At 44.4% G+C, this 13,382-nt stretch overlaps 1 protein-coding gene across 3 annotated transcripts in view; it reads right to left on the bottom strand.

The window, feature by feature from the left end:
• Position 1: 1 nt before the first annotated feature.
• frmd5a (FERM domain containing 5a) overlaps positions 2 to 13,382 on the bottom strand; it is a 129,553-nt gene continuing 116,172 nt past the window's right edge. For 2 of the 3 annotated variants that reach the window (XM_071416805.1, XM_071416804.1), the window contains exons 11-14: positions 12,163 to 12,237; positions 11,507 to 11,575; positions 11,181 to 11,287; positions 2 to 5,777 (exon numbers count right to left, since the gene is read on the bottom strand). In XM_071416805.1, the coding sequence (XP_071272906.1) occupies positions 5,194 to 5,777; positions 11,181 to 11,287; positions 11,507 to 11,575; positions 12,163 to 12,237 (835 nt within the window). In that variant the 3' untranslated portion in view covers positions 2 to 5,193. The remainder of the gene's footprint in view (positions 5,778 to 11,180; positions 11,288 to 11,506; positions 11,576 to 12,162; positions 12,238 to 13,382) is intronic. The other variant, XM_071416806.1, reaches the window with a different exon arrangement.

Consider the following 13,382-nt stretch of genomic DNA (forward strand, 5'->3'; position numbering starts at 1 on the left):
CCCATTTTTAAATGTTTATTCAATGTTTATTTCAAATTTGAATAGTTTAATGGCACCAGTTACAAGGGACTATCAGAGAGAAACAATATTGTATACTGTGTTGTACAGAAGGTTTTTTAAACATGGGATTCAGAATGGATCTGAACAAGAACTGGATTTGGCACATATTTGTATATTCATATTACGTAAATAAACAGCAACCTTCATTGGAGAGAGAAAGATACATAAGACACGTCTACAGACACTTATGATACACGTATATGCACAGCTGTGTGAGTGTTTGCTTGGGAGCTGGCGAAGGGGCGGAAGCATATTACAACAAGGTGACATAATAATGACTGGTTCTATTAACTCCCTCAGCTCTATAGCTGTAGCTCTGTCTGCCCTATACTTGTTAAGTAGTATTACTGTGGGAGTAAAGGGGACCTTCAGGAAAAGACAGCTCAATGCCATTTACCTTTTGCAGTCAAACTAGCTCATCTGCTGGCATGTTATTTTTCAAGCTGTACTTTTCACTTGACTATTTAATCTTCATGTCATTGGCAAACCATCATATGTAGAATATCTTGTACCTCCTTTAATCAGAGTAATGGCCAATCAGAGTTATTTATTAGCCTGTGGTTTCCATAATAATTGCCAACATACTATATGTAAACCAGGGCAGTTGTCCAAAGATAACAGAAATCCCCAACACACTACAAGCAAGAGTCTGAAACATCTACCAGACAAACAAGTACTACAGCCAGTTCCCAGGAGAGATCAAATAAACTAATGTAAACATGACATCACCAGACCAAATGTACTGTACAGATTCAAGGTTTTTCAGAGGCAACGTGCCTGTACAGATAGATTCAGACGGATACAGAACTACATAACTTTCCCTCAGATACACAAATGACTCACTCTGCCGTAAGTGCCGACCATACAACATCACATGGGATCAGTAACCACCACCCTACATTAACAGCTACATAGCAAACAGTGTTTTCCATTTAAGCCTGTGAGATTAAAGGGTAGTCCATACATTATGAGGAGGGTACTCTGCATCTGTCTCTGTCCATTCACTCATTTTCCCCTTTGTTAAAAATGCAGAGTTGTTAGGGACTAAAGTTTCCAGGCACGGGGAAAGACCCTTCGGTCACAATGAAGTACTGTTGAACAAAATGCTGAAGACCAACATCCCAATAAGAGCTTTAACAATGGAAGGAAAAAAACATATGGTACATACTAAGAATAATGATAATTGTCTTCATTTTACATTATTACTGTTTTTTATGAAAAAGGAAAAGGTGCGTACCATGAGCTCTAATTTGTTGGTAATGTAAATCCACTACATGGCAAAAGTATGTGAATATCTCATTCCAAAATCATGAGGATTAATATGGAGTTGGTCCCCTCTTTGCTGCTATAACAGCCTCCACTCTTCTGGGAAGGCTTTCCACTAGATGTTGGAACATTGCTGCAGGGGACTTGCTTCCATTCAGCCACAAGAGCATTAGTGAGGTTGGGCACTGATGTTGGGCGATTAGGCCTGGCTCGCAGTCGCCGTTCCAATTCATCCCAAAGGTGTTCGATGGGGTTGAGGTTAGGGCTCTGTACAGGCCAGTCAAGTTGTTCCACACAGATCTCGACTAACCTTTTCTGTATGGACCTCGCTTTGTGCACGGGGGCATTGTCATGCTGAAACAGGAAAGGACCTTCCCCAATCTGTTGCCACAAAGTTGGAAGCACAGAATTGTCTAGAACATCATTGTATGCCATAGCGTTAAGATTTCCCTTCACTGGAACTAAGGGGCCTACCCCGAACCATGAAAAACAGCCCCAGACCATTATTTCTCCTCCACCAAACTTTACAGTTGGCATTATGCATTGGGGCAGGTAGCGTTCTCCTGGCATCTGCTAAACCCAGATTAGTCCGTCGGACTGCCAGATGGTGAAGTGTGATTCATCACTCCAGAGAATGCATTTCCACTGCTCCAGAGTCCAATGGCGCCGAACTCAGTAGTAAGTGTTGCAACCGAGGACAAACGATTTTTAAGCGCTACGCGCTTCAGCACTCGGCTGTCCTGTTCTGTGAGCTTGCCTTCCACTTCGCGGCTGAGCTGTTGTTGCTCCTAAACGTTTCCACTTCCCAATAAATTGCAAGGTTGTGTGCTCAATGTTACACACCTGTCAGCAACGGGTGTGGCTGAAATAGCCATATCCACTAATTTGAAGGGATGTCCACATACTTTTGACCATGTAGTATACAATGACAGTCAACTGTTTTTTGACACTGCAAAAAACAGCACAATGTCCAGTGTAAGACTTCTGTTTACATTTCTATGTCCATTTGCTCTTACAATTTGACTGATTATTGCTTATTGAATGATGCTGCCTTAATTGTTGCATGCTTGGAAAGAACATTGAAGCTGCATAATGCTGATAATGTGTACGAACATAGACCATCAATTGACCTTTTTGCTCTTCCAGTTCCCTGACCTTTAAGAAGTAACACTAACAGACTATCTGGAACTGTCTTGTTGACCTTTACAGTATTTAGCATTAGGCAAGTTATAAATAGGAAATATGAATGTATAAAATAACAAATAAGTACCGTTATCTTGCATACGGGATCAACACTCCCCATCCAGGTACAGACAAATTCAACCTTTCAAGTCATCCTCTATCTTTGTGTGCTGTTCATTGGAAGTGCATGCATAATACACTAGCATAAGGAGCATGCATATTTGACTCAGGAATTTCTGCCTTTCTATGGTACGTAACTGTTACTGCACCAGATTTTCTACTAAGGGCTGCTTTTAGCACACCTCTGCCATAAACATGGGTATTTCACACCGCAGATGTCTGGGCTCCACACTGTTGATGGAGGGTTAAGAACTGAAATGTCTAGGACCACAGTAGACACCCAGCTGTAGCACTGACTGGTATATGCTGCAGTGTCTTCCTTGCTGGGTCTACATCAACTAGCAGGGTGCTGTTGGGGGACAGACTACACTCAGGGCCAGGGGATGCAGTGCTCTGGTTACATGGGAACAGGCTGGGCTCCCCAGGGCAGAGCAGGCAACAGCACCGCTGGGGGATCAGAGCATGGAGCAGCTGTGTGGAGGTCATGGTGTTAAATAACAGGCCATAACAAGAATGGCTGCAGCCAATAGTCACGAGCACCAAATGGTCAATATGCATTCCCCTTTGATTATACTCGTACCGGCCTCTTGCATGTGAGGCTGGTCGACTCATCAGTGCTCATTTATTTTGACGTCCCTTGAACCTCTACCTCATTCAATCTCTTTCTTTCAATCTCTCTTTCTTTATCGTTATCTCTCTCTTTTTATCTCACTTTTAAAAAATAAGACCATATTTTTATCTGTCAACACTTCACATTATCAGCTTGAAGTGTGTTACATTCCTACATACAGACACACAACACACACTCACACCTGGACCAGGTACAGTAGAGGAGGTAGAGACGAAACCCCACGAAAACAGATTTGACCCAATATCAGCCATGACAGCAGAATTACTGCTCCCTTGAGCTATGAGACAGAATAGTCTGCACAGTCACTCAAACTGGAAAACGACTGACCAATGTGCATTTATTGTGATGTTTACAGGCATGAAAACATGTCTTTGGAGTACTATGTTTTCTGTTGGTATTGTAGTCCAGTCTACTTTTGACAATATGTATTGTTCCTCCACCATCTGTTGTGCCTTCCTGGCCTACAGTGGGCATTTGAAATAGTTGTCTTGACAACTAAAAAGTGTGCATGCTGGTGGAGTGAGAGAGGTGTGATCTATACGGAGTGGATCTTGATAAAAGCCCAGTTTTTGAGTCAACCCCCTCTCATATATGTCCATAAATGCCAGACCTCACTTGAAACAGAGCTAAAAAAAAGTATAATTTCATCTTCAATAACAAAATATCATTTCAGTTCTGTTAAAAATATACATGGAAAAACTGTCAATATAATAGGAAACAAACTACTTTGTACAAAAAGTACATCATTGTTATTCTTATACTAACAATTAATTATAGTATAATATACGCAAACTTAAGAGCTAGGTTGATAAGGAACTGAAAGAAATCATACATTTCAACAGATCTTCAATTTCATCAGATCTTAACATAATCAAGAAATGTACATAAAACAAAATTAAGAAATATGACAAAACAAATGCACACATTCAAAAGTACTGAAGTATTTAACCTAAAGAGTATTGCATATCTACCTAGACTGGTCCTATTGGTGCTAGTGAGTGTTTCCAAGAAGTTGATCATCAACCCTTCTAACAGATACTGACAATATGGGGTCACAAAACACCATGGTCACTGGTTTATTTAACTGTATCCTTTATAAAAACTTTAAACAGATTTCAACTTCACAGCTTCTACTTTATACACCTATTGTATTTCCACTAAAGTATAACTTTAAAACAATCCGACAAATTCAAAACCTTCTTCATATCATCTACTTTTTTCTTCATAAAAGGCATTTGGTAATCATCCCGACTTACTCAATTTCAATCACTTGCACTTTGACAGACTCAATGCACATCGCTCTAGCTTCCCTCATTTAAGGTGTTCTGATCAATGAAAACCATTATAGATGTATGGCTTGGGATGGATGTTACTTCATCTTAAAAGGCATGACTGTCTACTTCACTGAACACTTTTCAAAGCTGTATTTATCTCACTTCATTCTGAACCATTTCGATGACTTGGTGGCTTCCCTGATATCCTTGCATCACATTCTTCCCCTATGCAAATGCAATTTATTTTCCAAACAATACATAGTAAATGTAGGCAACTTTCATTCGTTGCAACAAAATGTCTCGCTCCTGTTAAAAAATACTTCAGTTCTTTAATTTCAGTTTCTTATTTTTTCGTTTATATTTTTTGAAAAAATAAAATACCTGAAATGACCTGAAATTCAACAAAAAAATGTCTTCAGGGTTTGTAAAAAACAAACGAACGGTAAAGTGGAAAAAAGGGGGAGTAACTCAAAATGGAGGGAGAGAGAGAAACTCCTGGCACAGTGATTCCAGGAGTGGTCCGACATGTATGTCAGCGGGAGTATCATGAGAGAAGCTGGGTTCATGGTTGGGACGGGGCTGCCCTCCATCTCTCCGGAGCTTTAATCGTCTTCTCTAACCCCGAATGGGCTTACGCACTCTACGGCTTCATGCTCTCTCTCATTTGTTAATGAGCAAACTGCCCGCCCAGCGGAGCTTGCAGGCAAACCACCGCCTGAGGGGACAAAAGTATTCGTAATGGAACTGCTCAAATTCGGGGGTCTGGCGGATATCACGTAAAAATGCAACGTCAAGGTCGGATTCAGTGAGGACGATGAGGAGGAAGAGCAAGACAAAGAGGAGTCCAATGGTCACAAGAAGCAAACGGAGGACACTTAAAACAAACGTATTCACCTGTTCCACTTCGCTGAGCGGTGAGGCTCCCTCTGCACCCTCAACCGTCGCTCTACTGTCTGACAAGTCGCCTGCATCCCCCACCGAGGGGGTGCCTGCCTCCGACTCCTTCTCCTCCTTGATGCTGCAGGGGGCTCCGTTGACCTGGCGTGCCACGGCCAACTCCAGGCTGTGCTCTGCCACAGGGGTGGGCAGCACGCTGTCAGAGGGGCTGTAGGCCTCGTCAGAGATCACCGCCGAGCCCTCGCTGGCGTCCGTGGCCAGGCTGCGGGAGCGCGGCATGAAAGAGTCCCCATGGGACACAGAGCGCACAGGTGTAGAGTGGGCACTGTCACGCAACGACTCCAGACCTGTCCAGGGCAGGGAGTGGAGAGAGAGGGAAACAGACTCAGAGAGGTTTCCAGTACACAACACTACAGTGCTAACACCTAATAAGAGATTGAGTTTCAACCATGTGAGTGGATATCAATGTGTTTATACAGTAACATAATGCAATCCATTTGCTTAATGATGGATCATATGAACATCACTCTGGACTGGACCATTGATCTATTATAGATGAAGGTCTGATGAGTGGGGAATGTCCAGTGACAGAGAGCTCAAGAAACACATGCTCCATACTGATTAGCAGCTTGTTCATTAGTCCCACAGCACGCTGAGCCCTCCCAGGTATAAACCTTGAAGATCACAGTGGGTAGGTTTATCTTTCAGACAATAATAACACTCACTAAGTATTGCTAATTTCAACCTATATGCAGGGAGTTATAATTCCCACAAAATGTGAGGTTCATACAATAGCAGGGGGAGAATATCATAATCCACAACATATAAATTAATATAAATAAGATACGTGCAATTATAAATAAACACCCCACATAAAGCATTTGGTCATTCTCAAATAAGAGATTTTTAATGTTTTCCTAATAATTATTGACACAGTATTGGTCTCTGGGGTAGCCTACAGTTAGCTTTAGGATGCATTAAAGGTTGCTAGCTGTCACATGTGCTCCCTCTCCGGGCCTCTTGGTCACCAGGCTGCTCGTTATGGCGCACACCTGTCATCATCGTTACGCGCACCTGCACGTCATCAGACTCACCTGGACTCCATCACCTCCCTGATTACCTTCCCTATATACACTGCTCAAAAAAATAAAGGGAACACTAAAATAACACATCCTAGATCTGAATGAATGAAATATTCTTATTAAATACTTTTTTCTTTACATAGTTGAATGTGCTGACAACAAAATCACACAAAAATGATCAATGGAAATGAAATGTATCAACCCATGGAGGTCTGGATTTGGAGTCACACTCAAAATTAAAGTGGAAAACCACACTACAGGCTGATCCAACTTTGATGTAATGTCCTTAAAACAAGTCAAAATGAGGCTCAGTAGTGTGTGTGGCCTCCACGTGCCTGTATGACCTCCCTACAACGCCTGGGCATGCTCCTGATGAGGTGGTGGATGGTCTCCTGAGGGATCTCCTCCCAGACCTGGACTAAAGCATCCGCCAACTCCTGTACAGTCTGTGGTGCAACGTGGCGTTGGTGGATGGAACGAGACATGATGTCCCAGATGTGCTCAATTGGATTCAAGTCTGGGGAACGGGCGAGCCAGTCCATAGCATCAATGCCTTCCTCTTGCAGGAACTGCTGACACACTCCAGCCACATGAGGTCTAGCATTGTCTTGCATTAGGAGGAACCCAGGGCCAACCGCACCAGCATATGGTCTCACAAGGGGTCTGAGGATCTCATCTCGGTACCTAATGGCAGTCAGGCTACCTCTGGCGGCCCCCCAAAGAAATGCCACCCCACACCATGACTGACCCACCGCCAAACCGGTCATGCTGGAGGATGTTGCAGGCAGCAGAACGTTCTCCAAGGCGTCTCCAGACTCTGTCACGTCTGTCACATGTGCTCAGTGTGAACCTGCTTTCATCTGTGAAGAGCACAGGGCGCCAGTGGCGAATTTGCCAATCTTGGTGTTCTCTGGCAAATGCCAAACGTCCTGCATGGTGTTGGGCTGTAAGCACAACCCCCACCTGTGGACGTCGGGCCCTCATACCACCCTCATGGAGTCTGTTTCTGACCATTTGAGCAGACACATGCACATTTGTGGCCTGCTGGAGGTCATTTTGCAGGGCTCTGGCAGTGCTACTCCTGCTCCTCCTTGCACAAAGGCGGAGGTAGCGGTCCTGCTGCTGGGTTGTTGCCCTCCTACGGCCTCCTCCACGTCACCTGATGTACTGGCCTGTCTCCTGGTAGCGCCTCCATGCTCTGGACACTACGCTGACAGACACAGCAAACCTTCTTGCCACAGCTCGCATTGATGTGCCATCCTGGATGAGCTGCACTACCTGAGCTACTTGTGTGGGTTGTAGACTCCGTCTCATGCTACCACTAGAGTGAAAGCACCGCCAGCATTCAAAAGTGACCAAAACATCAGCCAGGAAGCATAGGAACTGAGAAGTGGTCTGTGGTCACCACCTGCAGAACCACTCCTTTATTGGGGGTGTCTTGCTAATTGCCTATAATTTCCAGCTGTTGTCTATTCCATTTGCACAACAGCATGTGAAATGTACACTGTCAATCAGTGTTGCTTCCTAAGTGGACAGTTTGATTTCACAGAAGTGTGATTGACTTGGAGTTACATTGTGTTGTTTAAGTGTTCCCTTTATTTTTTTGAGCAATGTATGTCACTCCTTTTGGGTCCTTCCCCAGGTGTTATTATTATTGTTTCTGTTTCATGTCTGTGTGCTGTTAGTGTTTCTTGTTTTGTATTATGTTCTGTTTATTTATTAAAACACTCCCTGAACTTGCTTCCCGACTCTCAGCGCACATCGTTACACTAGCTCATCAGTGATTGCATGCTTACTCTACAAAAAGCAAATGCATCATTTTTCATTATACCAAAAGGATATGCAAATGTATCTATACTGAACAAATAATATAAGCGCAACATGCAATCATTTGAAAGATTCTACTGAGTTACAGTTCATATAAGGAAATCAGTCAATTGAAATAAATTCATTAGGCCCTAATCTATGGATTTCACATGACTGGGCATGGATTGGTCTTGGATGGCATAGGCCCATCCACTTGGCAGCCAGACCCACCCACTGGGAATGCAGGCCTAGCCAATCAGAATGACTTTTCCCCCACAAACTGGCTTTATTACAGACAAAAATACTCCTCATTTGAGGGAAATAAGCTTTTTGTGCATATGGAACATTTCTGGGATTTTTTGTTTCAGCTCATGAAACATGGGACCAACACTTCACATGTTGAGTTTATATTTTTGTTCAGTGTATATATTCTCTTTTTACGAGCTACAGGACAGACGTCACGGCGGATGAGAAAGAGTTGCGCTTGCGCTGACTCTTCCATTCCTCAGACAGCCACCGCAGAAATATTACACCTTCATAGAGGCAGAGGGGTATCATCTCCTGATGATAAGGCATATTTTAAATGAAAGAATCTCCCATTCTGCGTGATGTTCAATCGATTCCCGGGGTCATTTCATGTTTTCATGTATCTGAGCTATTGCTGTTAAGCAGGCATATGAGTTTTAAACATTCCAGCTGTATTTCTGCCTTCTTGAATGGCAAATAGCTCAGATAGACAGGAAAACATGAAATGACCACGGGAATCGATAGAACATCACTCAGAAATGCTCAAAAACCATTAAACATTCAAAATGGGTGAATCTTTCCTTTAATGCTCATATGTATTCTTTTCATCCATAGGCGGAAAAATCCTCCTCAAGGAATTACAAAATAGAGATTAGGCCAGCTCTGTTAAGCCATGCTGACTGCTGAGATCCTGTCAAAAGCAAAAGCAGGATGCCTCTTTAATGGGTGGCAGTGAGAGTCCATCTTCACTCATTGGTAATCTCCTTCAGTACATCCTAGGATATGCTTGGTTGCAGGGCAGATTACAAAATGCAACCTATAGACATTTCATTACACAATATATCTTCCAGAGGACATTGCGTAAAGCTCGTCAAAATCCTCCAAAGGCCAAAATATCGTAAAAAATATAAAACTGAATATTTACCTGAATTCAAAATCAAATCATAACTTCACGAATCAACAACAAAGCAGTATCACCTCACTAGTCTGTACCTCAACCATTACAACCAGAATAAGAAGACCCATAAACTCAGACTTCCTCTAAACCAGCAGATGGATAAAGGAACCGATGAAACTCAAAGAGGTCAAGAAATAGATCCAAAGACTCTGTTCACAAAGGGCCTCCAAGGACCATATGATTTAGAGGATCAGACATCAACGGCATCAAAGGCATGGTATCATTTCCATTCTGTTAACATTGATGAGGTGGGAGTGAATTAACACACATGGATGCTGGTCACTGTGTAACACACTCCAGGAGGGCGATGATGATGAGGTTACCTGTCGGGGTGCTGGACTGGGGCCAGCCGTCGGGCACAGGGGTGCCAGGCAAGATGGGGGGAGGCAGGGGGGAGAGGCTGCCAGGCTCCTGCCCAGTCAGGGCAGGGTAGAGGGGCAGGACGCCCATGGCCTTGCCAAGCATCCGGGGTCCTAGGCTCAGTACGCGTACCTTCACATCCCGGTAGCAGTGGTTGATCATCCGCAGGTGGACGTTCACCCGTGTGGTGATGCGGATCAGACACTTCACCATGGTGGTGTCTTCAAAAGCTCAAAGCATGCACGTCTGTGTACTATCCTGGTGGGCCCTGTCCCAGAGCCCCAGCGGTGCGCTGGTCTCGCTTTATGTGTTAGGCCAATGGCTGCAGTCTTGGCTGGCAGTATGAGGGCTAGCGAGAGCGACTGTCCTGCTGTAGCAGTATTCAGACGACCAGCACTGGCCATGTCCAGGCCCCACCCAGGGCAGTGACATACATGGAGAGGAAGGCCTTGGCTATTTTCAGCAGGGGTATTAATACTACTGTAAGACATCCAGTCAGCACAGGCAGGGGGTAACGGTTGACAGGTGAGAGCTTGTCATAACTCTCTGATACATACAGCACCAGACCCTTTCACTCACACTCTCCACTCTACTGCAGCAGCATAGAGTGTATAGCCAGGTGTACATACTGTACTGTGTATTTGGGAGACAGGCAGGGACTGAGCTGTGACAAGGAGAGGTCTTCAGTCCTGCTGCTCCTGTTCACCTGAGCCCATGCTGCAGTGTCAGCCCCTGGGTTCAGGGCAGGTGGACTGACTGACGGCTGCACCAGCTGCCCTTGTACTGGCACTGTACACCTCGCTCACACACCCCCCTAGTGCTGATAGCTCGCACTGAAATAGACCAGCCTGAGTGACACACACACCTGTGACTTAGCCCTCCACTCCCACAAGCAGGGGCATGGCTAAGCTCAGGTTACAGTGTGTGTATATGTGTGTGTGTTCTGGGGGGAGGGGGGGGGGGGGGGGCATAAAATACTTCCAAATAGAAGCAAGGGCCTGATCCGTTTAAAAACGTTTGGATTTAACACCCTCCATTGAAATATCCACAGATTACCTTTAAAACCTCAGACCCAAACTAAAGCATGGCGACCCATTTCCACAACTATCCAGATTACCGTACATGTGTTCATTTGGATACAGACAACAATATAGAGCTGTGTCACTTCTGGCCACATTCCTGAAGGCTCTTATGGGACAATGATTCACCTTTGCCCATAACATGACCGTGGTGATTGTTATGGAGTGCCAGTGTTGACTGAGGGGAGTAGTGGGTCAGGGGTTAGGTCAAACACTTACCCTCCATGATGGAAATGTGGACGGCTCTCCGGCGGGTGCGTGGAACACTGGTGAGGCGCGGCCCGTGAGTGATGGACGGACAGCTTCTACTGGGAACCAGGCCAGCCCTTTGGAGACACACAAATGAAAAACACACACACACACACACACACACACACACACACACACACACACACACACACACACACACACACACACACACACACACACACACACACACACACACACACACACACACACACACACACACACACACCCCATATTTGTCATCTGAGATGGATGATATAGCGCCCACATTGACATCTAGTGAATAGCATTGATCTTACCTGTGTATTTCTGGAGGCTCTCGTTTGATTTTGGCACTCTGCTCCATCACTTCTTTCGCCACTCGTCCACTACAATAAAGCACAATAATAGAGCTCAGGCTCACACCAGACCCCAGACTCCCTGGTGCCACACACTACACAGAGCAGTTCAGTGAGAAGCATCAGTACAGTACACAAGAACTGAGATTAGATTAACCTGGTGAACCCAACTCTCTCTAACCCAATCACCGTCTCCAGACTACACTGCAATATTATTTATGTTACAAAAGATGGAAACACAAACTCAACCTTTCATCATAACATACTGACTCAACTGTAGCTATTTTAAACCATTAGAAAGTTCAGATTTCCAGTAACTAGAACCAGTCATTTGAAAGGTTTCACAGACCAAGTTATTTCCCTGCTCCTAGCACTTCAGCATTCACAGATGTGAAAGGAATGAGATGAAATGAATGCTGGAACATTGCTCTGAATGCAACCCTGTCCCCCTCCCTGTCCCCTCTGTGTCCCCTAGTCTAGTGTGTGAGGTGTATGGCTCAGGTAAAGTAGACTGACGTTACAACAGGGCCCCGGGGTCCCCTACTTAGGGAGAAGCTCTCCAGCATAGCTGTGGGCTATCTGCAATGCCCTCTACTTACTGTCATAATTTACTGTACCTGTAGCGGAAACGACTCCCCTTGAAGAACAGGTTGCTGCTGGACACTGTCCGCACCTGACTCGACTTCTCCAGCCTGATGGAGGGAAGAGAGGTGGAGAAGAAGAAAGGAAGAGAAGAGGGGTGAACTCTGGGAGCTGTTTTGGGGTGACATCATACTTTTTACGTTATAGCCTGTTGCTGCAGTCAAATGATTAGTGGCCTCACGGGTGGAATGGTATTATATGGTATCCACAGTGTAACATTTTTCATAATTTCATAATTAATCATCTTTGGTGTTTCTATGTCAAACGGTTTTGTTATATTTCAGTCTTCTGTGATGTATATAAAGTGTAATATTGGGATGCAAATGCAAAATTGAATACATTTAAACTCTCTATATTTGTTGAAGCCCATAACAATGTGTGTGAGCTGTATAGTTTGGTTTCAAAGTAGATTTGTTTAAGACTACAAAGAAACACTCTGTGTGACCCTGATTTAGCCCACTGTAGTAAAATATTAAGGGAGTCTGTTTACTGGACCTCTTCTCCCTCCTACAGCATCACAACCAGTTCTCACTTTGCTGTTCTCACTTTCAGTACATACAATAGGCTACTTTATTCAAGCCTCTTATATGGTATCCACAGTGTGTGGTTCTCTAAGCCCAGCTCGGACTGAAAACCAACCACTTACCTCTCAATTATGTATTACTTAGTGCCTAGATCCTTGGAGAGGTGTGCATGCATTATGTAAGTAAGTAGCCTTGCACGAGCAGTAGCCTATCTCCTGGAGCAGTAGCCTATCTCCTGGAGCAGTAGCCTATCTCCTGGAGCAGTAGCCTATCTCCTGGAGCAGTAGCCTATCTCCTGGAGCAGTAGCCTATCTCCTGGAGCAGTAGCCTATCTCCTGGAGCAGTAGCCTATCTCCTGGAGCAGTAGCCTATCTCCTGGAGCAGTAGCCTATCTCCTGGAGCAGTAGCCTATCTCCTGGAGCAGTAGCCTATCTCCTGTTTCTGTAGTGCGAGGCAGCTTGATGTACAAGTTCACCACATGCAGTATGTACTGTCTGTAAAGACATAATAGCTTACTTATTATTATGGGATGATGCAAAAGATGGTGCTAAATTATATATTATATAACATTAAAATCAAATGTGTGTGGTGTTTGCTTGATGTTTATTTATCCATCAGTCTGTTTCTGTGGGATTTAGCACACACAGACAGATGTCTTTCATTAAAGCAGT

Source organism: Salvelinus alpinus, chromosome 9, assembly GCF_045679555.1.
Source record: "Salvelinus alpinus chromosome 9, SLU_Salpinus.1, whole genome shotgun sequence".
Taxonomy (NCBI): Eukaryota; Metazoa; Chordata; class Actinopteri; order Salmoniformes; family Salmonidae; genus Salvelinus; species Salvelinus alpinus.